Raw genomic sequence first — 26,639 nt, forward strand, 5'->3', positions numbered from 1 at the left:
CATCATTAAATGAGCAAGTAAGTCCTTCTTGGCAATCATCACAGACGCTTCTTTTTTCTGAAAGAATAGTAAACACTTGTTCTCTCTCTGCATGACTGAATTTCACAACAAAGAAAAAACAAGTGCTCTCTCTCAATCTCTTTAACTCAATATTAGCTGCAAATTGTGTAGGACACTGCACAGCCTTGGTCAGCTTGTTAGGTAAAAACCTCATTTTTCTCACTGTTGTTGTGTAACTTAAGTTATATTGAAAAGGCAGAATATTAATTGCACAGCTGTATAAATCATTAATAACAGACTGCTGGAATTGAATATTTTCTATATTACAACAGTCATCCATTACTACTTCTAACAAGCCATTTTCTCCCCCAAACATAAATGTCAGGATACTGAATGCCACTCACGGGAGCACCTTATTACCAGAAATCTAGCAGTACTTTCAGAGTCCTCAACAGAATTTTAAGTTATTTGTGCCACTCCAATGTTGTCTTAAGTTAATAAGCATTTAAGTATCTTTTGGGAATGCCTAAGTCAGATCTTAAGCATGTTCAACTGAAACTCGAACAGCTCAGTTGAGTGGGTTTTTGTGTTTCACAGCAGCTTTGCAGTCTGTGATGAGAAAAATGATTGTTTTCTCAAAAAGCTGGATCAGTGCACAACAAGAAGTAGATGCACACTGGAATCTCTCAGCTTCTGTGAAGACACGCTGCAAGTAGTAAAGCATAATCTTGTGACTAAATTACATGAATGTTGTGTTATAAGAAATCTTATCTTTCTCTCTGCCATTCTCTGGGTAAAGATAAAAGATGGGATTTTATCCCGGCCATTGAACTAAAAATGTTCAAAGTTAGATGCTTACTGATGAATACGTAGACTCATGTCTAGTCAAAAGATTATCTTTTCGCATAATCACAGCTGGCTAAATTTTATGTCTCTATGCTCCTTTTCTAATAAATGGAAAGAGAGAGGCAGATCATACCACGCTGAGATAGGTTTCTTGAGATAAGTGAGATGAATGCCTGGCTGATGATGCTTATCTGTCTTTCCACGAGGTCTCTGGCAGTTAAATGGCTAAACTTAAGTGAAATGAATGTCTTCCACGATGAAAACCTTCTTGAACAAGTATCTAAAAATAAAAGTGATAGATAATGTACTTTCTTAAAGTTACATCAACAGATCATTTTTACTACTGTTTGCTTTTACCATAGTATCTAGGAATTCTAGGTATGCATAAGGTGCTTGAGGCCGTATAATCACAAAACAAAAAGCCAGTCCTTACTCCAAGAGTTTACTCCTTAGGTATATAAAACAAGATGACAGAAGAATGCAGAAACACAGAAGAATTAAAAAGAACAATGAGAGCACCTGGGTCAGTGGTAGCTACAACACATCAACAACCCAATAATCATAGCAAAAGAGCTTTACAGAGTGAAGTGAAGGTTAGATAGGATTGTAACTTTGAGGATGTTTCAGAGCAGTGCCTCTGAGGGAAAGAGGCATGGAGACATATGTTTGGAAAATAAGTATGTGGCCACTCTAACTGATGAGAAGCTTAGACCCTGGTTTAGAGCGGGATCACCCAGAGGAGGGTATTAGGCCAGGCCCAGTTCTGTTCCAAAACAGAAAGCCTTTCCATATGCTCCATTCGAAATGCAGGTGATGTGGCATTTCCATGTGAGGCACAAGCTGATTTGGAATGTCATGCTGACCTGTAGGACCAGTATAGAACTTACCTAGGTGATGTAAATACTGATGACAAGAAAAGCATGTAAATTTCTTCTGAAGTCAGATGCTACTACTGATTAAAACACTTGGAGGTAAAGACTTTTCAGTAATACATGCGATTTGTCTGATCCAAAATTTCTTTTACTAAGCTACTGCTGTTTCCTGACCTCATGAAATGGCACTGCATAGGAGCTCCACACTTCACATGCAATTCCAAAAGATGGCAACCTTAGGCTTCCAAAGTGGGGCCTCTGCTGAACAGCTCTGCAGCTCTAAAGAGAGTGGCGAATGTTAGAAAATTCTGGGTTTTCCCAGACTGAGCTTATTTTTATCTATCTATCCCATTTTCCATATTTTTCTACATATAAAACAGAATTTATGTGACTCGGTTAAAAAATGGGCAACTTCCCAAATGTATTTCTGTGCCTGAAGGAAGAGGAGGAAACCTTAGATCTACTGTCTCTGGGTTTCAGTCTGTGACTTCTGTTATCTACAGGAGCAAGGCTCTGCTATCAGTCTGTGCTGAAATGGTGCTTCTGTGGCACAGTGATAGAGAAGAGACGATTCAGCAAAAGCATGAGAAAGGAACTATTTAATTTTATGAACTGTAGTATATTTGCTCTTGTCTTACTCAATTAGTAAAGCATTATACACACAGTCCACTAGTCTTGTCTGTAACAGCATCCTTTAAATGGCAATCACTACCACTTTGAAACCCTGTATAACTCTGACTAGATACACTTTTTGAGACATGATAAGGATTTGATTAAAGTTGCATGGACAAAAATAGAAATTTCTAATGCCAAAGTCTAAATTCTGTGTTTTTTTAACAAATGCTGCTTTTGTATTACAGGATCATTGCTTGATGGAAAATCAAGCATCTTGCTTATTTTCCAAAATTCATGTTTGGAAACTGTTAGCTTATAAAATTTCATCTTGGTTTGGCTTAAATCCAGATTTTGAAATCTCAGCTTTCATGAAGCAGAAATGTCTTTCTCCAGGCAGCCCTAGCAGGAGGGTCCAAGTCTGAGCCCTACTCTGTTTTATGCCAAAGCTTTTCATTTCTGCAATTGTTCCTCTGCCTCTTTCCCTCCCCAAACCAGGGATTAAAAATTATATCTCATTTTGGTTGTGTCAGTTCCTTATTATTTACCTTTCCTAACTTGTGCTGCACCACTTTGGAGGGGTAAGTACTGGGCTACACTGTTACTGTCTTTCCTTCAAGTAGGCAGCAGGACTGGGAGAGAATTTTGAGGGTGGCTTTGCTGTTTTTTGCTTTTGTGCAGAAATCCTGTGATTTTAGTGTAGCTTGTAGGGGATTCTCCCCCCACAATGTTGGTTGGTCAGTCTCTTTTAACCAACTCAATATTCTAATCGTTTGGTATCACTTCATATTACTCTTCTCAGTTTGGTTTGTTGCCTGTATAGTTAAGGTTTCAGACAAGGATCTTATCTCTGTGAGGTTTATGAACTGTAGTATATTTGCTCTTGTCTTACTCAATTAGTAAAGCTTTATACACACAGTCCACTAGTCTTGTCTGTATCGGCATCCTTTAAATAGCAATCACTACCACTTTGAAACCCTGTATAACTCTGACTAGATACACTTTTTCTTTTGAGACATGATAAGGATTTGATTAAAGTTGCATGGACAAAAATAGAAATTTCTAATGCCAAAGTCTACACCCCTCATTACTGTAGCATCTGCGCATCTCAATGTTCAGTACATTCATCCTTGCCACCCCTGTGGAATAGAAAGCTTATTTGCTTTTAACAAATTGAAAACTGTGGTCCGTAGAGGCTGAAGGCTATGTGAAATAGAAGAAATGGAAAATAAGCTCCTGTGCATAACTTTCAGGTGTTTGGCACCCTAATTACCTCTGTTAAACAGTTGAGGTGGTGGATGTTGCATATGGGGAAGTGTGATCTGAAAGAGTCGGCGTTCTCAGCAGGAATCCGCTCTGAGCCAGTTGACAAGAACAGGGATGTCTCTGAAATCCTGCCTCCTCCCGCAGCTTTGGCATTCAGCTTTCTGTGGGCGATGGGCAACGCTTTCCCTTGGCACATAGCCTCTCCTGCCAGTGCATGCCAGGCTTGTTCTCTGAGCTCTGGTCCATCTTTTATCCTTCTGTGTCTTTTATTTAAAACAAAACAACAACAAACACAAAAACCCCACCAAACCTGTGGTGGTTTCCCTTTTCCTTGTGCCTCTTATAGGTGAATCAGTAGTTTAAGCATTAACCTAGTAAATATATGAGGGCTTGCTGCTCACTTGGGCATGTTGAAGTTGCGTCTCCCAGGTCCTGGGGGAGCATCCAGCGGAGCAAGCTGCCCGGGGCTGGGCCTGGGGAGGGAAGTGCTGCCAGAGCTGTGTGATGAGAGTGGGCTGGGAGGAATGGGCGAGTCCTGGGGCAGGGAGGAGAATGACCCCTGGCCTGGTTCTCCCAGCAGGGAGGGGTAACTTCTGGAGTCCACTCCCAGCTTCCAGACTTGTTTGTGCATTTTAAATGCAATTCCAAAACTAGTCCAAGGGATGCGATATCTATTTCTGTCGTTCAGGTGAGAGCCCTAACTACCCAGAGGTAAACCCTCTCCTTCATGTCTTCTGCTCCCCTCCCACTGCTCAGTCTACGTTCCAGCCTGGTATTTGAGCACGCTTCAGAGGCAGGAGAGGAACCTCCTCTTGCTGAAGAGACCTTTAACCCAGGTGTCTCCTGGTTTTTTCCAGTGAATGCTCTAACCAGCAAGATACTGTGTGGAAAAGAACACTTGCAACATTTTTTTCCTCTCTGGCTGTGTTTTAAAAGAAAATGTTCATCTCTTCATTTTCTGAAGTACTCTGGGCTCCTGCTATAGGCTGGGGATGTTCTGAGTGCAGGTACTGGGCTCCTCCTGGGGCAGAGTGAAACCTGGGGTTTTTAGGTCTTCAGTTAGAATAGGCAAGTGACACAGCTGCCAAGATGCTTCATTTTCTGCTTCCACAGAAACAGAAGTTTTAGAAAACTTGCAAGTTTAACTGGGAGGTGCTCCTTGGAGTAGGCACCGGCAGCTCGCTGATCGATGGGTTTGGAATTGCTATACAATTATGTAGGTGTTTAAGTTCTCTCTTGAATGTAGCCTTAACTGAGTAGGGCCCCATGTTAGTGCCTTTGCTCCTTTTCCTGTCTCTTTGCCAATTCCAGTTCCAAAGCTGTAAAACAAAAAAGAGATATAAAATAGTTACTAATCATAGTTTCTGTAATACTTTACCTGATTATCATGCCTCATCATTATAATCACTTCTTTCAATCATCCAGCTTGTTTTAAATCTGTGTAACTTCTTTCTACAGAAGATAATTAGATTTAATTTTAAGCATAGGATTTTTTATGAAGTACTGTCATTATTGAACCTACTGCTTTTCATTCATCAGGGTTAGAATTTAATAGAGCACTCATACATTTAACAAAATTTTGTATTTAAGTGAACACTCATATTTTCCTCTCATATTTTGCTGTATCCCTTTACCTTTGTATTTTTCTGCTGAGGATGCTGGGCCAGTTCCAACTGTAATGTATTACTTCTTGCTCCATCAAATTAATATACATTACAGGTTCAGTGAAACAGTCTCAGTGTTTCAAGGGAGATTGTAAATGTATCTCTGCTGACAGATTTTTATCCATAAAATGAGGTACAAAATCTCTGAGAAAACATTGTCTAATACTAGACTATTTTCAGCCTAATCGTGTACTTTTAATTTTATGCTGATTACGTAGGTCTCTATTCAGAGAAAACAGGCTTCCTTATTCCAGTATCCTTTTTTTATTTCCCTAAAAATCTCAGGCAAAAAATAAACTAGCAGATGATTTGCCATCCAATGCCTGGACAAAATTTGAAAATGACTTGAGATTTTCCCCTGCAGAAAGTCAACTCTCTGCATTATTATCAGCATTTCTGCTGTGCACATAGCCCCTCTCAAACTTCACTTGGGATGGTTTCCATGGGAACCAGAGAATGAGAACTGATGAGTCTTGAAGCAGTCAAATAATAATCTTGCTTTTTACCAGTGGGCAAAGATTTACTTCTCCAATGTTTAATGGAAGGTACTAAAGCTTATTATGTTTTGAAGGAGAGAAAAGACACCTGGAAGGAGGCCAAATCTGCTTTGTGTACCTGTAGGGTTCATGCTAGCTGTATTAAATGGAAAAACCACTATCTTCTCCTGTGCATTTAGATTTCCTGAATGACAGAATGGAAAACTCTATTCAATCCAAACACTCACAGTCCAGGGAAGATGGCGAGGGAGCAGTGGTCATGAGGAGTTGAGTTGGTTACCAGTGTGCAACATTTTAGAGCCTACTCTAGATCCTGCACAAAACCGTCCTGGGTTCAGCGTTCCAGGTCCTAGCGTGGACTTGTCTCCAGAATTGCACTGACACCAGTTTTTGCACAGTGCTGAGTGAATCTTACCATGACTATTAGCTACAATGAGGGTTGTTTATTGTGATACTGTAGGAGGGAGCAGACATTCTGTGTAAATAAAGTCACACAGAAGTCCAATGAGATGCTTGGCTAAGATGGCCATTATTTGATCGTCACAGTCATTGGGATTATTTTCCTGAAATACTGAGAAAAGATAAGAACACCATGTTTCACTCTTGCAGAGAAAATATACGGAAAGAATAGAGAAATATCTGCCCTTTTAAAATCTATTATATCTGTTATGAAAGATGACCTCCAAAAGCGGAAGAAAGCAGGTTCCACGAATCTTGCAGCAAAGTTCCAGTTCTCTGTAAATGCTGATGCATAGAAAAGATCAGAAATGTCTTCCTTACAGAAACTTAAATTTGACCTATGCCTTGTAGTTTTAATGTACTACCATTCAAACTTGAATTGTAGGAGGGTAAATGGTAAGGTATGATTTAAAAAAATACATGTTTTCTCTTAAACTCATTTTTATATTCTTTAGCATAATCTGATTTTCCAGTGGTTTTGAGCTTAAGTATTTAATACACACCTTTGTGCGATTATTTTGATTTCTATTTCACAAACATGAAGAAAGAAAAAAGAAAAGTGCATACATAGAGCATCATTACAGTGTTCAGAAAAACTTCTTTTTTTTCAATTAGTTGAAATAATAGATCCTGAGGGAGAACAGCTATTGTTATTTCTGCATTGTATAATATATCAAACATAGATGTGATTAATGATCTAATCCAGTGATTAAATTAAGAAATCCCATTTCTGTCTCTTACCAGTAATTAGTATCTTGTAAACACTGAAGGCAATTGCTGTATTTAAAAATGAGGACTCAAATTTTAAAATATTTTTTCTTAGCTTGTGGCTGAAACTAAAATAAATGAGATGTTTCCATTAAAAAAAAAAAAATGTAAGAAGGATTTTTCTGCATTAAGTAAGTATTTTGATGGGCTCATGAGATGAAAACCCAGTTCTATTACTGACAATATCAAAGAATCCCTAATACAGGAGGAGGATGGAGTAGCAGATGAAGCACAGCTAGGGAATATGGTGGGTTTGGCAAACCCTTATGCTCTTTGGGTCACTTTATTTGGGCACTCTTTGCTGTGTGCAGAGACCCTGCAAGCAAGAGGTGTGCAGTTTAAACAGGTCAAGTAGTGCTCATTTTGTTCCTGAATTCTAATACCACATTTCCTTCTGTGTGGTACAAAACATCATCCTGTTAAATGACTGCCCTATACAGGTCTGGTGTTCAAAGGTCGTTCCATGTTTTTCATGCCTGGAAGGGTTCATTCACTTCTAACTGCCTGACTGAGACAAGCGTTACCCAGTTCTTATATTTGCCGCTCTCTCTATACAGTAGGCCTGCTCCGACTTTCGGGAGTGAAGAACATCACAAAAATTCTTCATTCTTGTGACCAGCTGACCTACCTGAAGTTATACCAGGAAAGAGGCTGCTCCTTCTCTTTCCTACAGTCTGAAAAGCAGGCTCATGGTAGATGTGGAGTATAACAAGCCACCAAATGCTAATATTGGTAGGCTGCTTAACACTGTTTTCCCTGCTGTTCTCTGAGCCAGATCCCTAATTGCTGACCAAAGAAAATAGGCAAGAAAACTGTTAGATGATAAACTGAAGACTGTTACTATTGATGAATCATAAATCTCAAGCACTTATTCTTTCAGAGAAAAAGGCATCAGGGCTGCTGCTTATCTTGAAGGTATGAGTGGTACAGTGAGAGAAAATGTAACGATAATCATATAAGAACAGGAGAAATGGTGGTGGTTCCTAAACATCTGATGGGAGACAGTGGAACAAAGGACAGGGCTGATACAACTGCCGTTTCATCGCAGCATGCCCAAATCAAACAGCATCGTTTCCTGGGAGATCAAACAATGCTGCATGCTTATTAATCACGAGAGAAGCTCTCTGCTGTTCTCACAAGTCCTCCAAAACCTGTCTAACTCAAGTGGGCGAGGATCAGCCCACCCATGACAAACTGCTGCGGCTTTATCCCGCATACTGTATATTATCAAAAATGTTATGTCTGCTCTGAACAAAATGTCCAAATGTGATGAATATGGGCAACGCTCCAAGAAAGTGGGCTTGTCTTCATGAGAAAATTGTACTTAAAATCAAACTTTAAGTTGGTTAATTCATTTTAATTAGACTAATCTACAGACCTGCATGAGACACTCATTTTTTTTTTAATGTCACTGTCACGCTCAGTGAAATAAATGTTTTGTGCAGATTAGTGTGCTGCTAACTAAATTGGTCTGAAATAACAGCTGAGATTTAGAGTGACTTTTTGTAGTAGCTACGGTTATATGCTGTGGTCTTCTTTATGCTGGACCCTTAATTCCCACTGTTTATGATAAAAATGTAGGTGCTTTAGGAAAGCTTTCACTGAAGCAGCAGGTGTCTTTTCCGACCAAGGAGAGCCTGTATTTCTACTAGGTTAGAGAAGGACTTGTGTAGACCTCCCTGCTGAATGTGCAGCCCTGCATGGCCACTGCTGGAATTCATCTTATTTTGATACAGTACAAGTCAGAGGTAACAATACATCTCTTTTTATTGCTGAAAATCTTGGTAGAACAATACTAATAGAAAATTCACTCTTTTGTAAAGTATACTATCCCAGTGGAAGACAAAACTATCAGATACACTTTTGTTTCTTAGCCATCCAAGGAAGGAATGTTTTCCCAGTAGGTGAACTACGATCTAAGAGTCTTTGAAGAAATAATAAACATCAACAAATTTAGAGTCATAAAAAACCTGTTTGTTGTGTGCTTATTCCCTGATATCACACTTGATTGCCAGTCATATTTGTTTTATTGTGTTTCACTATTTGAACATCATTATGAGCTGAAAAGCTTGAAGGAGCTTTTAAAATGTAAGCTAGGTTAGAAAAGGGACTGTACAGAATGTTGCAAGAGTCATCTAAAAGAAGCTTGTTACTGTGACATTCGTGTCTAACATCCATCTGCAAGAATAACAGCAGTCATTTTACATTAAAATAAAGATTCCCAGTGAAGGACAGAAGCAAAAAAGTAGAATTATTTTAATGATCCAGCCAGCCAGGCCTGCCAGCAAAGTCTTGCATACTTTTTCATGTAGTCTTCTGTAAACCAATAATATTTTAATTGTTTATTTAATGGATGCAATGTATGGTTTATGTTGTCTCTTCCAAGTATGCATGCCAAATATATTTTACCTTGCAGAAACCTTTGAGGTGACTATTTGAAAATTTGGCAAGAAGTAACTTAATGACCACTAAGTAGTCCTTCACACAAGGAGTCTCTATTTCTGGAAGTTGTTAGATCCATGAAATGCAAACTTAAAAGTGTAAGCAAGTAAGGTTAAGTAAGAGGGGAAAAGAGTAGACACAGTGTTGAAATACTTTGACTTCAACTTTTACAATGGTGGGAAGCAGCTCAAGAATTACAACCCATCTATCATTATTCTAGCTACTGCTTGAACTGTTACATTCCTTTGTAGTATCTTAGGTAGATATTATCATACAATGTGTATGACATATATCAGGATTATTTTTACTATATAAGCATCATACTCTTTATATCCGAAAAAAATATCCAGTCCTCTCTTTACCACACCACTTCTTGAGTTAAACTTACTAAAGTATTTTTTTAAAGGAAATAAAGGACTGCTAGACTAGAAGATCTTAGAGCAACTGACGAGGAATTTCTTCAGGACCAAGTAAAAGCAGCACCTAAGAAACAACTGTGAGTTGTTATGTTGGAAGCATAACCTTCTCCAGGACTGATCTGTTCCTGATTCACTGAAATGAAAGGCTGTTTTCTGTTCAATTTTTGTAGCAGAGGAGTTCGGCTCACAGGAACCCAGCAGATGCCCTTGTGATGTGCTAGTTAAGCTGTTGCAGAGTGACTCAAGCAACGCTGACTTCGGCTAAAAGAGGATCTAGTCAAATAAGTGGGGTTACATTTTTGTCCTTGGTAACATGGCTGTGACTTATGCAGCAGTCTGCCAGGGATTTATACTGTGCTCTTTTCAAGGGGCAAAATGTTCCCACAAGCACTCCCACACCAGACACGAGCTCTAGGAAGACTGAGTGAATCCATGACTGTGTTTTGGAAGATTTGTACCACTATGTGTCAGGCCTGCTTGACCTTTCAAACCAAATTCTGCAGGAGAAAATGCTCTGCTCCCGTCCCCTCCTTGTCTGCTTTTCCCTCTGTGGCCCTATGTACTTAACCCTTGTCTGTGTGCATGGATAAAGAGAAGAGAACAATACTGGGAGCTCTGCTCCCTCTTGTACGGGCAAGCAAAGCCATGGGCTCTGTGGTCAAGGGGCAGGGAGATGACCTCCTGCTTGTTTTCTCTGTATAAACAGAGCATCCCAATGTGGGAGGTGCGGAAGCTTTTCCCGTGCTATTCTCCACTCTGTAACCATGTAGAGCAAGACCACTGTGTGTGCAGCGGGGTAAGATTATGCCACGGGAGGTGTTTAGTAGTTAGCTTTCCCCTGTGGGTTTACTATGAGCTGTGACTGGCTCAACTAAGAAGTAGCAAGTTAAAAGGAGAATTCCTACACCTACTTACTGTGAAGAAGGCTATGTTTTTTGGGTTTGTTTTTTTATTTGTTTGATTTAGGTTTTTTGTTTGGTTTGGTTTGGTTTGGGTTTGGTTGGTTGGGTTGGTTGTTTTGATGGGTTTTTTTTGCTACTATATCATAGCTATCTACATTGGTGCAGCCCTCTGCAGAACTCCTGATTTTGGTCTATATTATTTTCCATTCAGTAAGTTTGAAAATACTTAAGACTTCACTTAGGATTCTGGTGTTTACTTCACTGCATTTGTTTGTACAGGCTTGGTTAAATAAAGAAATAAGCACATAAAAATTAGCACCATCTCTGTAATTATGGCATAGTCCAATGTTCAAGACTTCTGCTTTTTTTTTTTTTGAAAATAGCTTCCATCACCTTGTTACTTCATACATTTAATTTTGCAGAACTTTGAAATATAAAGGTATATAAAATAAATAAATAAATGCAAAGTCAATTCCCTTCACCAAAAGCAGCATAGAACAGGCAGCAGTGCGTGCGACAGGAACAGTTTTCTAATTAACATGAATCTCTCCTTTTAGAATATTTTAAGGCAGTGTAGTCTGCAACAATTATTCTTACTTTAAAAACAGTTTCTGTTTTGTGATAAGCTATGGTCTGTTCTCAGAAGGCAAAAAGTTGAACATTCTCTGAATCATGCCCAAGATTAGCACACTAATTTAAGAAATCTAGTTCTCCTTTGGAGCCTCTATTTTTCTTCTCCACTATTGAGCCTTCCATGAAGATGTGTCGTCTTTAAAACTTCTTGTGTTACAGATGAATCAGTTAGTGAAGAATCCATGACTCATTCCTACAAAATATTTCTTGAACTTCCCCACCTCTGTGGCCTGAGGATCATATTCCTACTGAGTTATCTCCCAGTGAACTTTCTCATTCCTTCAGCAAGAAGCTCTTAATTTTCTTTTGCATCCATGAGGACCTTGTTATTGACCTATCACTGAAACAGAAGGCTTGATCAAAATCCCGGGTAATCATATATTCTGTGATACAAAGTATTACAGGTAGTTTCAATCTGAGAAATAGTGTGTATCTCAGTAATGGTATTAATTTCAGAGGGTTGGAAATTTGATTTCAAGCTTATACTTTTAAAGCTCACTACAAGGGAAACGGAAAACAAAAGTTAAACAAGGCTATATGGTCAGTGTTTGCCATTCAGTGCTGAATCAAATGGTTACTTCTACCAAGACAGTTTGAGGGGAAAGGTGAAAGAATGGAGATGGGCAGAAGGTTAATTCTTCTCAAAGTGCAACGTAGCACAAGTCATTCCTTGCAATAAGGAATCCTTGCAATAAGATGCTTTGATAGAGCGAAGGCTTTAGGGAAAGTAGGCAGAAAGAAATAAATGCCTCAATTTTGAGATTCTGAACCACTGAACTTCCTGCTAGGACTGGTTGCCAGAATGCAGACTATGAGTGCAGAAAGGATAAGTGCCATGTATATATGTTGTAGAAAAACAGTAAAAGCTTGTCTATGCTCAGACTAAGCATTTTTTCCAAAATATATCAGTATGAAAAGACCCATAGAAATTTAGGGGAGGAGGTGGAGGAGTGGGATCCTAAAGAGATTTGTCCAGCTTGACTTTTGATCATAATGGTTTTTTTCTCTTTTTGCTTCATGGTAACATGAGTGTCCTAGTGTCCTTTGAAGGATGCCTAACGTACCTTTTTGTACTACTACCGAACACAAGTTTTACTCAGCATATTAAAATAAGTGTTCAAGTGGTAATATATACACATGTATTTCCCTAAAATATTTCCTCCTTGTTCTGCTTTCCCCCCTCTACTGTTCAATATTCTTTCCCATTGTTTCTTCTGTCACCAACAGATAGGTCTGCTGGCTATTTAGTGAGTTTGCTATTATGGCAGCTACTAATGAAAGCTTCAGAAAATCTATTTAAAAGAAAATTAATAAGGGTTTCAGGCATTTAAGTGCCATAGGAAATGTTCTGGGCAGCAATCAGAAAGCCTGCCTAAAAATAAATAGTTTGTCCTTATTCATTTATTGTCCACATTTCTGCCTTTACTGTGTAGGCTGAGAGTTCTAAACTTAACATTCAAACAATCCAGTGCTCTCTGCAGTTTGGGACGTTTACAGACATTTCCTTTTCTAGTGATTGGGATGGTTCAATACAGTCAGAAAGTCATTCCCCATTTTATTTACCTGTCCGCAATGTTACTGAAGTTCCCATAATTTTGAAGCTGTAGAATAATTTTATGACTTTATAGTCTTTATCCTGATAAAAAACAGAATTTGGTGCCTCGGTACAATGTACATTTACAATAATTAAGACAGCAGAATTTAATTCCATGTTTTCTCTTTGCAATGGAAAAGATTTTTTTCCATGTTATTTTTCTGTTAAGTTGTCTCAATTGTCCTTTTAAACTTAAAGCAGTTCATACACCTGGCCAACCTGGTGTGCCCTGTGTTCTGATGCTTAGATGGTTTTTATATTGAGAAGTCGTGAGAAGATCCTTGTTAACAAATAATCCATCCATGATAAAGCCACCATCTGCTGCCCAGGGAGGAGGGAGAGCAATGAAAACCAGAAGTGAAATCTCAAACTCCCTTACTAGGTGCAGACTGCCTCCAGCAATCCACAAATCTTATTCAGGCATCTGGCAGGGACTTGTCAGTTTTGCAGTTGTGGGAAGTGAAAAATGATCGTAGTTAAACTTATGCCGAGCATTCTCTTATTTTTTACAAAGATAGTAAAATAGTAATGTGGTACCCGTTTGCAGGCATGCATCTATGTATAGCTTTAGATGGCCCCTCCAAAGCACTTACAAATTGCTTAGAACACCATGCATGGGCGAACTGTAGTGCTGGTGAATTTAGGTTTGATCTAAACTCCCACTCTCTCAGCTGTTTCTGAAGACTTGGTGCACTGCGTTCTTTTTCCTTCTCTGAATGGCACTGTGCATTACTAGTAGTAGCAACATGAGTTACTACTACCTCATACTATATTAAATATCCATTTACTTTTTTTCCTTGCAGTGAAATAACATGATAATTTCTTCAGCTGATGAGATTAGTCTCTTCACTGCCTGTATACGCTCTTGTAGAGCAGTTGTGCGAAGCTGATTGAGTAGGCTCTCATATACAAGAGACTAGGAAAATGCTCTTTTCTCCTTCCCCTCTCCTACCCTAGTTACTTGCCTGTTTGTGGGGTTTTGCCTTTAGTCCTCTGTGCAATCTGAGAGGAGAACTGCCATGCAAGCTAATTGTTCCTTCATTGCTCTGCCTGAGCCACTTCCTTCCTTTTTCTTTTTAAAAACTTCTTTCCCTGTTCCAGTTACGGGCAAGCTGGAGTTCCTGACATACAAAGCAAAACTGTTTACTTACAGCTGGGATTTTTTGGGACTGATTAGATGATGTCTCTACTATACAACCTGCCCCAACTGGAGCTGGTGATTTCATGCCTGATAGGAAAGTAAGATGCTGGAGAGAATATTCATGTTCTAGACAAAGCTTCTGCAGAGATAAATATATGCAACTTTATTCTTTCTTTTTATTGGAATCTACATAGTATCAAGACATTTACCAGCTAGTACATGATGCATTCCAATATTTTATTGTTTATGTGCCATTGCTTACTAGTCTGGTTTTTGTCATTGTAGTCAAGTCAGTGGTGGGACTCTTGAAGCTGCCTGTATAGATGCATGGACACATGCACTGCCTTATCTTCTTGTGTTTCAGTCATTTCATTCCCTATCTGAAAATTCCACTACATCCAAAAAAGATAAATAAAATGGGTCAAGTTCTTTTGCTCCTCATGCACCCCTTACAAGTTCCCTCCTCTCAGATCTGACAGGTTGTTGGCAGTTTCATACCCATCTGTATTTCCCTTCTGCCTCCATCTCATCACCATTTATTCCCAAACACTGTTTTCTCTTTCACGTGGCAGAACATGAAACTAATGCAGACTGCTGGGTAGTAGGTCTAACTTAGCTTAGTCCCCTGTAATCTCACTTTCCTTCCTTCACCCTTTGGTCCAGCTCTCTCTTCCCCCTTCTTTACAGACATTTTCCTTAGATGACAAGATAGTGCTTGGAAGAGAGACTGGTCATTTGTAAAACTTGCATTACATATACCAATACCACCACAATACAGAGGAAAAAATACTTATATGACCTCATTATAAAGAATCTTACTTTAACTGTCCAATTTATGCAAAGACCTTAGTAAAACAGTTGAAACTCTGCATCCTATTTCTCCTTGATTCTGCATCCTCTCCCTTTTACTTCTTGTAGACTCTTGATTTTGGTATGTTTGCTTCTATCAAGGTATCAGGCAGCGTGCTTGCAGTACCCGCTTTTGCTGCCCAAGACACTACCATGTACAAATATTTTGGTCCAAGCCCTACCATCAGCTTATTTACTAAGTGATCTATTATTCTGCTAACGTGTGCATGACTCTCTGCCTGAATGAATGAAAATGGTCACCCATAAAAGAGGGCACTTGAATAATCAATGGCCCTCTCAGGCCTGAGAGCCATTCATCAGATACGTCCTGGAGCTCCTCAGTGTCTTTATCATTTCACAGTAAAGTTACAAATTACTAGATCAGGCATAACTTGTGTAATGAAAACAGATAGATGTTTTGTGCGTAAATATAACTTTCCTTGGTAGCAAGAGCCCTGTTTGCCTCTGGCTTAGACAGAAACTTCTCTTCCTGGAGAGCCAAGGATCCACTGCCTAATCCATTGTGAAGGCCTATTCCAACGCTTGCTGATACAAGTTAGAGCTTCTCAATATTCTTCTAGAGGGGGGTCAATTCCCTTCCGAGAGAGCGCGCATCTACTTCGTTATTACCAGCAATATGTACTGCAGCAGAGTAATCGTAACTAACGCAGCTTTGCAGAATGCAACCCTGTTCTTGAAGGACAGGAAATAGAGCTTCCAAATAACGGCATTTTCCAGCTATCTTGTGTTCCTTCCTGCTTGCACCCACTCAGCATGTCACCTGAATTTTTATTAAAGAGGAGAAGTCCTTTTGTTGTTGGTCTCCCTTTTGGATTTTGTCAGTGATTGAACAGTGAAACGTGAAGAGGATCCCCTTGTCCAGCGACACACCTTTCCATTTGTACTGGCAGAGCTAATGGACCACAACCCTTCAGAGCAATAAAGAAACTCAGCATTTTTTTCCGTTCTGAATTGTTTCTCAGAAAAGCGTCGAAACGTGTGTACCACGCGTGAGGCATTGCCCCTGCCACCCAATAGGGGGCGCTGGGGAGCGGCTCCTCACTGACCTTCGCGGTCGGATTTCGTATTTTTTTTAAATGTTACAAGCCCGAAAGTTTAATATTAGACCCGTTGTTCAGCTTTTAGAGTTGTGCTCTTCCTTTTCTCTGTTTTCCTGGTGGCTTAATGGTTTTGCTTGTGCAAAGCTGGCTACCCCACAGCAGCTATTCCTGGGTATTTTTTCTTGGGCAATGTCCTTAGTCCTTCAAAAGCTTGTCTCTTCTGCCTTATGCAATTACTTGTTCTGGTTTATGCAAATATTGATGTAACCCTATTCCTCTATAATTCCATACTGATTAATGTGAGTTTTCCTTCCCTTTCTTAAAGATGTCATTGTAAATTTGTGGACTTTGATTAAATCTTATGTTTTGTGTTTCAACATGACAGCAGTGTTCTCATGTTTCTTTTTAATGGTGTGATGAAGTGGTCACTCTTCTTGATTTCTCTTTCTCTTTACACAGGTGCTTTATTGGTAGCACAGAACTCTCATTTATATTTATAGACACATTTACCTGGTAACCTGTATTCCTACAGTGACTGTGGCACAGTGATACTGTTTCTACGCTTTGGCAAAGAGCACAGCTTTTCCAAAATAACTGAATATTTTTAGCTGGCCTACATTCATTATCTGATGCCATATAAAACACAGTAATTAAGTATTCAATGCTCTTATGCACTAAATTAAACTGACTACTAAATCTAGCTTTAAGAGCGAATTTCCACTGAGCATGTATTAGGAAGGCAGTACCTGTAAGGGAGGAGGAAATGTAATCAAAGTATGCAGCAGGCAACCAAAGTATGGGGAACTACGCTTGGCTCTGCATTCTATAAGTGACAGATTGCTGTTTTGAGCTAAAAAGCTGTTTTCTCATTTGTATTTATTCTTAATTTTTTTTTTTTTTTTTTTTTAAGGAAAAAGGAGAAAGAAATTCTACTAATGCATCCATAACCACCCCACACTTGTATTACCAGGAGGGTTTGGGACACAGGGTACTATGATGTGAGCTCAAATAGAGGCATATGCATCAGCTTCTGGGTGGAGCAATCCAGACAGATATTTTTCCCACTTGCCCATAGATTGCACACAACAAGACAGCAGAACTGTGCTCTGTTTGTGAAGTCTGGCCTATGCTTCTCTCTCTGAGAAGTCACCTGTTGCTCTTTCCAGAATGGGAGTATAGGCTCTAAAGTGCCACTGAATTAGTCAGTTGGAAAAGGTGAATGCCGAACTTGCTGCCTTTTCCACGGCACAAAACATCACCTGGTTTGGCAAGGTAATGATTACTGAACTCAGTAACCAGATTTGCTTGAGTATTATATACTGACAGTATCAAGGACACTTGTAACCCCTGAGCATCAAGTATACTTCTCCCTCTTCTCCCAGTTTTCCTCTTGCTAAATAAGTGTTCTTTAAGAATAATAATAGATATTTACTGCACAAGAAATACTCTGAGATAATGCTTTTGCACAGACTGGTGAACCTCATTATTTTCTGTATTCTGGATTCTGACTGTTAAGGAAAAAAAATATTTTCAATAGTAAATGAATTTTGTTATAATAAGAAAGCTTTTCTATTAAGAAATAATATGAATTATAAAATTATTATGAGGCTCCCAATTATATCTTATTTCTGCTTTAGTTTAATCAATGTGACATCTATGAAAAGCATAACTTTCATATTTACGTTGTTAAGAAAGAATATGTCAGGTGCAAAATTCAGCTTTTTGGGGTTAGAATAGTTGAAATAGTAACATTTCCAAGTCTGAATATTTCTTGCTGATGTTTGAGAGTTTTCTCTTCCATCGACATATGATACTTATCTGATTAATTAAGGTATGTGACAGGTACCATTTACTTTGGAGTATCTTACTCATTTTGTCAACTCATCTTTTTTCTAGAACGTTTCCTAATAATTTCCCCACCTGAACAGTTTAACATGAAATAAGAGTTTTTCCAGGGTTTTATTCTTAGTGAATTCCTAAAAGACTGTACCTTTAGTCTTTTCATTTCCCATGAGATCATATATTTTCTGCAACTGGCTGGCATCATTCTAGCTAAGCTGCTAACTAATAGCTGTCTCTATTGTGCTATAAATTCAGAGCTCAGTATTGAGGGCCCATGAGAGAAAGATGTGTGAAATACAACACTTTCGAGCATTCTTAAGATTTCTAGCTTTTAATATAGGCAAAAGCACTACTTCAATGCAAATACTTGTACGCAGTGTATAATCCATATCTTTCCCTTTTGAAAATCCCATTTTATTTGAGACATAACTGTGCATTTCTTGAATAATATAAAAGCAGATTTTTTAAGAATGGATGTGACAGTCTCCTCACTGTAACTGAGAAAAGGCTATTACTAGTCTGAGTTTAGGCCTTCATAATGCTAATATTTGCCTTTCTGATAAACTGCTAGAATGTGCAGTTTCGTTATCATTAGCAGAGATCTTCTTCAGCTCTTTCAGGACAAAGTTCTTTTTTTTTATGCTATTCTTGCGCTTTCAAGTCGGTTGACATGTTCTGTGTTAAAACAGCACAATCTTCTGCAGTTGCCAAATGAGTGATATTAATGAGCTCACATTTTTCACAATTAATGGCTTCCTATGTAAAAGAATTATACTTACTGCAACCAGAGATTGTTAATGTTTGCAACTAAAGGTTATAAAGTCATTATTACAGTTGTTTGACATTTATTTTAGTCTCCCACTACTCTGGTACAGGGGAACCCTAACTTGGACATTCCTTATCTGCCAAAATGCATGTATCTTGTTCAGACAAGATTTTTTACTTTAGACTGGATGATGTATTAAGAATTCATGTCTGAGTGTTAAAAATTAGAATTCAATTCTGTTTATGCTGTGATATGAGTAAGGAAGAAAAACCTCCTCCTTGCCAGTGGTTTGGCAGGATAGCAGATAGAGGCTTTCTTAGCCAAAAATCAGAATAGGTAAAATAGTTTCCATTTGTACGTGTACCTACAGATATTATCTTGCAAGACTTAAAAAACATGGACAGGAGACAGATGATGGAATGAACTTTCGTCTTTTGCCTGAGCCATGTGGAAATCTGCCACTGCCGCTCTGCGGCGCAAATAAATTGCTATTTCAAAACCTGGGTGTCTTAGAAGCACAGAAGTGACTCAAAACAACCCATCAGTGACATCCAAAAAGTCATGCTTGTAAGTAAATATAATTCACACACCTAGAATAGACAGAAAATCAATTATTTTCAGTGTTAGAGGACTGGTTTTAAAAGATACTGAGCATAATTTAAAGTGATGCTGTCAGGTTAAACAACTTGGGTCTCCCTGTCATTTGTGCAAATTCAGAATAATTTGAATGGAGTTGCTACTCTGGTGCAAATAAAATGCCAGTTATACTTTATCATATGTAAATATTAAACTGAACAGGTTTTAAATTCCCATTGGTTGGGAAGCAGAGTTATTCTGTACCTTCAGTGAAGTTACTCTGAATTTATACTAACATAATAAGGAGTTCCTCGGTCTCTTATCTTCCCTAAAGTATGCTGTGCAGTATTTTAATGTTGCTCAGGAATTAACAGAAATGTCAATCATGCTTTAGCAGGGCCTAAAAATACCTTCTAGTCAAATGGATTGTCACAGAAATACTGAAAATGTAAAAGGACACAAAATTCTGATTTTTATAGTTAGTTGCATAGCCATACTCATATATGAAAAGTCTGTTTTGTAAAGTGACATACCAATGAAAACAAAATACAGTTTATTATCCCAGAGACTATAACAATATTCTTTAACATAGGCACTGTGGAAATAAGGATGTTTACTGAAAATTTTTGGAAGTGATTATTAAGTTTGAATATCTTAGATGTCAATGACCAACGCTGAACCCTTACATAAGGTCCAAACTGATTGATCAACCAAAATTGCCAGTAGTTTCTACAACTCTTGGCCATTCTGATCCTGAGGTGGCATCGAAGGAACATGAAATTACTTCAAATAATTTTGCATTAGATTCTGTGTCAAAGCTGGGTATTGTCTGCTTGAACGTCTATACTGTCTATTTACAATACATTTAGGGAGAACATAAATGTAACATTATCTCTTTCATCACATAAAACTTGAAGTTTCTTGTGTGCTTCTATCAGCATCAGTGAGTCATCTAATTTCCTTATTTTCTACTAAAATATAATATAGAGATAGTTTGTGCTATTCTGCCATGGGTCAGAAGTGGCCATTTTGTTTGCAAAACATCTGTTAGAAAAGGGATTTAATAATATTTATAGCTCTGGTTATGTAGATATGGTAGTGGATACTTTCCTAAGTATCTTTACATAATTAGTTATGAATTAATATCTTTAAACTGGTTTAAATAGTTTCATAGATTGTTTAATATTTGCTTGTGCACCTTTTTTCACTTGTGTAAGTGAATTATACAACATTTCCAGATACATATCTGGTACATGCTAAGCTCTTCAACCACTCTGCGTGCTTAGCCTAAATTCACAAAGGAAATAAAATGTTTAAATTACTGCTTTATGGCTCTATTGTTCTTCAATGACACTTGAAATTCTGTTAATGTATTTTAACTTCGAAACTCAAGCAGCCCTCTAAGTGTTCTTACAGCTTCACGTCTACAAAATCATCTGGCGCTGTCAGAGACTGAGCCTGGGATCTGGTATGTTAGCTGATGTTTAGAATTTAGTAGGGAATGTCCTGGTTAGCTGCAATATTTTTAGTCCTTGTGCAAATTCTCACCTGTAGGACTCCTCACTGCAAGCAGCTGTGTGCTGTGGTTTAACCCCAGCTGGAAACTCAGCCCCATGCAGCCTCTCATTCACTCCCTCCAGTGGGATGGGGGAAAGAATCAGAAGGGTAAAAGTGAGAAAGCTCATGAGTGGAGACAAAGACAGTTTAGTAAGTAAATAAAAAGCTGCACACCAAAGCGAAGTAAAACAAGGAATTGATTAACTCCGTCCCATAGGCAAGAGAGTGTTCAGCCATCTCCAGGACAGCAGGGCTCCAGCATGTGCAATGGTTACTTGGAAAGCCAAACACTATCATTTCAGACATCCCCCCTTCATTCCTCTTCCCTCAGCTTTATATGCTGAGCATGACACCATATGGTATGGAATATCCCTTTGGTCAGTCTGGGTCAGCTGTCCCAGCTGTGTCCCCTCCCAGCTTCTTGTGCATCTCCAGCTTCCTCGCTGGTGGAGTGAGAAGCAAAAAAGGCCTTGATACCGTGCAAGCACTGCTCAGCAGTAACTAAAACATCCCTGTGTTATCTTATCAACACTCTTTTCAGCACAAATCCCAAACATAGCCCCATACGAGCTACCATGAAGAAAATTAACTCTATCACAGCCAAAACCAACGCAAGGGGAAAGAGTTGTTCCTTCATTCTTCTGCTTTGCGAAACAGTCTGGGAAGGTGAGCTTTCTGTAGCTGCTCTATATCCTCACTCATTATGTACCTCACCTGATCTCCTCCTCTTGCTTGTTGTGCTGTCGTCCTCCAGTATAGCCATGCCACAGAGCACCCGGAATCCGCCTGAACACCTCCTGTGCCTCCCTCCTCCGGCACCGCAGGCCTGAGAGATGCTGTGCCATGCACCAGGACAGGCTTATTGCCCACCGCAGGAAAATCACTGTTGCAACGTCCTCAATTCTGTTCCACACCTCGTGTATGTATTTATCAAAATGCTCCTTTTCAATCTGTTTCACAAGGTTTGTTGTTCGCCTGTCAATATTAATGTGCTGAGTATTTAACCTATATAGAGGCAATCATTTTGAGCTGCATTCCCTTGGTGCAAATTAGATTAACTAGAGACTGACATCTGTGAACAGTTAGAATAGTGTATAGTACCCATGCTTCAGTTTCATTAAAACTAATGAATTAAGTTTGTGAACCTATATACCTAATGTCTTCATTTTCAGTCACTCCTGTCTTCCTTTTGTATGCGTAATAGTTTTCAGAATTTGCAACATACATCCCCAGGCCATTTATGCAATTAGTTTAATGAACTTTGCTGAGGAGTTGCTATGTGATTAACAGTCATTACCTTCTTGGATTGCCAGTTTTACAAATTACCTAGAGGTTTCCTGCTCCGCAATTAAGTTTTGTTATTCACTGCATAAAAACAAAACATTTTTGTGGCGAAGCCGCCCAGGTAACAAACAATAAAAGCACGCTGGTTGTGGTTGTACTTGGAGGGCAATTTGCTGTCATCCTCTGTCCCTGTCAGCAAGTGCCGGAACAAGTCATGTTCGCAGAGTTGTTCAGCGGTTTGCCTGGGTTTGTTACCGGCATGTTACTCTTTCGTGTAGGCTGGGTTCAATGGCTCCATAGCGAGGGAGGGAATGCGCCGGGTCTTGCTCTGGAGTGCGTTCTCAGCGCGGCCGGTGCTACGCGCGCCCCGCGGGTTTCTTGCAGCGGGACGGGCCGCGGGTTTCCCCGCCGCTGGCCGCCGGCCGGACCGGGACCGGGACCGGGACCCTGCCCCTCTCCGGCGGAGGCGGGCACGCTGCCCTCCTCAGGAACGGGCGGGTGCCGAACCGGCGCGGTCCTCGGCGGTCGGACTGGAACCCAGCGCTCCCGGGCGGAGGAAGGGGACGAGGGGAGCCAGAGGGGCTCGGCGCTGGCACCGCGGCGGAGCGGCGCGGTCGAGCTCACCGCCCCGGCGCGGAGGCGGCGTGGCCGCGGCCGAGCCCGGCCCCCACCGCTCGGCGGTAACCGCCCGGGGCCGGACTGCAGCGGGAGCGCGGCTCGCCGCCTCCCCCGCCCCCCCGCCGGAGCGAACCACTGCGGCTCGCTGAGGAGGTGAGGCACCTGTCACCCGGCGGCGGCGGCGGCGGGCGGCCCCGCGGCGGGCGGCGGCGGCGGCTCGGGGCGCGTCCCGCGGCAGGGGCGCGGCGGCCGCGCCGCGGCGGAGGGGCGGGCGGCGGGCGGGAGCGCGGCTGCGGCGGGGCGCGGCGGCTCTCCTCCCCCGCGCTGCCGCCGCGGGTGTGCGCGCGGAGCCGTGTCGGTGCCCCAGCCGCCGCTGCCGCCGCTGCCTGCAATGGCGTTGAGGCGCGGCGGCGGTTGCTGCCTCCTGTCAGGCGGGCGGCGGCAACGGCCGTTCTCCACAGAGGCGCCGGGCCACCGCGGGCCGGAGGAGGAGCGGGGGCAGCGCTGAGGCAGGAGGCTGGGGGAGCCCGCCGCTGCTGTCGGCTAGGTAAGGCGGCGTGCGCGCTCGGCGGGAGAGGCGCCGGGCTCCGCGGGGGAGCCGCGCCGTCAGCGGGCTTTTGTTCCGCGGGGCCCGGCCGCGCGGGGGTGGCTGCCCGGGCTCTACCCCGCCGCAAGGTGCTGCTGCCCGGCGTCCCGCGCCTCCCGCCCGCCTGCCGCCACGGCGCGGCCGCCCGAGGAGGAGCCGCCGCGGGGGCTCCGGCGCTGTCCTCTCGGGTTAAGTTTATTGCCTTCTGCAGGAGCGGCGGATCGCGCTGGCAGCCGCTGCCGTGTGGCCTTTTCAGTCTCCCGTGGCGATCGGGCAGGGGCGGCGGGCCGGGAGCGCCTCTCCCGCCGCGGCGGCGGGGTTCCCTGTGCCGTGCGAGCACCACGGCGTGTTGCAGCGCCCAAAATGAGGCGTCCCCGTCACGGCGGGAGCGGCGGCGGTGCGGACTCGCGGAGCGAGGGCTGGGGAGGAGGAATGGACGGAAAGGGAGGGGGGTTTGGTTCTCGGTGAGCCGTGTGCTGCCCTTCCCGGGTATGCGGGGGTCGGGGGCGGCCGCCAGGGTAGGGGAGCTCCGGCATCTTGGCCCCTGCGAGCTCCTCGGGCCGGGCGGTGGGAGCGGATCCAGACCCTAGCTCCCTTTCTGAAGCTCCTTCGCAGGCACCTCCAGGTGCTAAAACCACTGCCCGTGACAGGGGGCAACTTTCTCTAACTGAATTTCACTTTCTTTACTGTGTCAACTGAGGATGTTAACTTTGGGTGCAGTTTTTTTCCTATTCCCTCGAGCCGCTGTTTAATTTGCCTAAGTGTATTATATTTGATGGTATTTCTACCATTATGTTTCTTTGAGAGAGCAACGGTTTTCTTGCAATGCCTTAGGGAAGTAGAACCATCATGTTTGCATGAATTATTTTACAGTTAAATGTAAGTTACTTAGAGGTTTGAATTGGGGATTATTTTTTTACTATAGTTTTTAGAAAAGTTCAATAACACAAAGTAGTGTTATTTTTCTTGTCACATTGCCTTTGCATGCATGTTTGTGGCATGATATAATACTTTGTGAATGACAAGATGCAATAATCCGTTCTTTCACTATGGAATGATATTATAGATTGCAAACTATGCAGCAATCAATCTGGAAGTTTGTAATTACAAGCTTTCCTGTGTCTGTGCGCTGTTAGTTTATGCTGTGTTTTGTTTTGTTTTTTTCTCTATTTTTGGTAAGCACTTTGAATGGAAATTATGGCTTAGGTTTAAAGTACAGGTACCCAACATGATTCAGAAAACCCTCCTTTGTGTTGCAGGTTAAATTACCCATTGTTCTTGAGAGTCCTTGGTTGTGCTGCTTGGTCAGAATTGACTGCATGTGTTTGGATATTTGTCTCCAGATCTTCTGTTGAGTATGGCCCTGCCAAAGGGCAGTGCCCCCTGAGAAAAACACTCCTTAAGCAGAATCTCAGCTGTGACAGACTGAGACTGAGAGTGGTACTGCAGAAACTATGTAAGCTGTTTTTGCACTCCTGGAGTAAACATGATGAAAACAGAGTCTTCAGGAGAAAGATCAACCCTCCGAAGTGCCTCTCCTCACAGAAATGCTTACAGGACTGAGTTCCAGGCACTGAAAAGCACCTTTGACAAACCGAAATCAGATGGGGACCAAAAAACGAAAGAGGAAGGAGAGGCCTCGCAGAGCAGGGGAAGGAAATATGGCTCAAATGTCAATAGAATTAAGAACTTGTTTATGCAGATGGGCATGGAGCCCACTGAAAGTGCTGGAGTTACCCCTAAAACCAGGGGGAAGGGTGGCCCTTCATCACCTCAAAGACGAATTAGGCCCAAAGAATTTGTAGAAAAAGCAGATGGTTCAATTGTAAAATTGGAATCATCTGTCTCAGAAAGGATTAGTAGATTTGATACTATCCATGATGGCCCTTCCTATTCCAAGTTTACTGAAACTCGGAAGATGTTTGAGCGAAATGCTCATGAAATGGGACGTTCCAATCGCTATTCCCCAAAGAAAGAGAAAGTCATTTCCAATGAGCTTCCAGATGAGTGGTGCAGCTCTAAGTCTCACAGAGGCAGCACTGATTCGCTGGACAGTCTTAGCCCAAGGACAGAGACTGTCTCTCCGACTGTGAGTCAGCTCAGTGCAGTTTTTGAAAACACTGACTCACACAACGTAATCGTCGTAGAAAAATCAGAAAACAATGAAGAGTATTCTGTAACTGGCCACTATCCACTAAACCTCACATCTGCTGTGACAAATATCACCTCCCCGGTTGCAAACCTTGAGGGTTTCAGTCCCTTGAAAGATGCCAGCACGTGGTCTCCTCCAGCCAAACAGGGTACGGGCGTGATGTCTGTTGAGAACTCTCAGCAGAACAGCACACCTTCAACGCCGAGACAGAAGATGTCCACGGGCACTTTGGCAAGTTCAAAAGCAACTGAAGAAATAAAGAAGAGTACAGAGGCAAGTGCTGATTCTGTTGAGAACTCTGCAGCGAGTCAACAGGATTTGGTCAATGTGCTTGACAGCGAAAGATCTGTGGACAGCTGTGCTAGGAGTAAGTCAAAAACAGACACAGAATTTTCATTGCAACAAAAGGAACGGTCAGAACACGCAGAGGGTATCTTTGATAGACCTGAAGCTGCAGAATTGCCAAGAAATGTAGCTTCAGGTGTTGATTTTGCCACAGATACTGTTTCAGATGCTACCGAGTCCCATTACGATGAGGCGAGTGAAAAAGAAGTGCATGAAGATGTGAATAATTTTCAGAGTTCCCACGTGTACATGCACTCTGACTACAATGTGTATCGGGTACGATCGAGATATAATTCTGACTGGGGAGAGACAGGTACAGAACAGGATGATCAGGATGACAGTGATGAAAATAACTGTTATGAACCTGATATGGAATATTCTGAAATCAATGGATTGCCAGATGAAGATGAAATCCCAGCCAACAGAAAAATACAGTTTAGTCGTGCTCCAATTAAGGTAAAGTTTCCTATATTCTTTTTCTGCAGTTTGGTTTGTTTCCAAATGCAACTGTATTTGAAGTAGATTTTGACAGCTGACCTTGGCTCTGAAAAGATTGCAGAGGATATTTCAATATGCGTTATTACAGTCAGACAGCGAGCATGATCTTAAATGAAGTAAGGAAGCTGAGCTCTGATGAGCTTGTGTCATTTCCAAGACTGCTTGATGACTGAGTAAGCCAGCAGAAATTGAGAATGACAGCTGGGTTTGTGAAGTCTGGGAATTTTAACATGCACATTTTGATTTACGTGACTGACCTGTAATCACATAGAGAAATATAGAAGTGGGTAGTTGGTGGCTTTCATGCTGCTTGTTTGTTTGTTTGTTTTTCATTTGAAATCACAGTTTCTTTAGATTGAATGGCGGCTGTCTTGTGCTCTCATCAGATGT

At 41.4% G+C, this 26,639-nt stretch overlaps 1 protein-coding gene across 9 annotated transcripts in view; it reads left to right on the forward strand.

Moving 5' to 3' along the window:
- The first annotated feature begins 22,683 nt into the window (after positions 1-22,683).
- PPP1R9A (protein phosphatase 1 regulatory subunit 9A) overlaps positions 22,684-26,639 on the forward strand; it is a 140,624-nt gene continuing 136,668 nt past the window's right edge. For 8 of the 9 annotated variants that reach the window (XM_065051096.1, XM_065051091.1, XM_065051095.1 and 5 more), the window contains exons 1-2: positions 23,024-23,215; positions 24,514-26,207. In XM_065051096.1, coding sequence (XP_064907168.1) covers positions 24,741-26,207 — 1,467 coding nt within the window. In that variant the 5' untranslated portion in view covers positions 23,024-23,215; positions 24,514-24,740. Of the gene's footprint in view, positions 22,822-23,023; positions 23,216-24,513; positions 26,208-26,639 lie in introns of those variants that run through there. The other variant, XM_065051090.1, reaches the window with a different exon arrangement.

This window comes from Columba livia, chromosome 2 (assembly GCF_036013475.1).
Source record: "Columba livia isolate bColLiv1 breed racing homer chromosome 2, bColLiv1.pat.W.v2, whole genome shotgun sequence".
Taxonomy (NCBI): Eukaryota; Metazoa; Chordata; class Aves; order Columbiformes; family Columbidae; genus Columba; species Columba livia.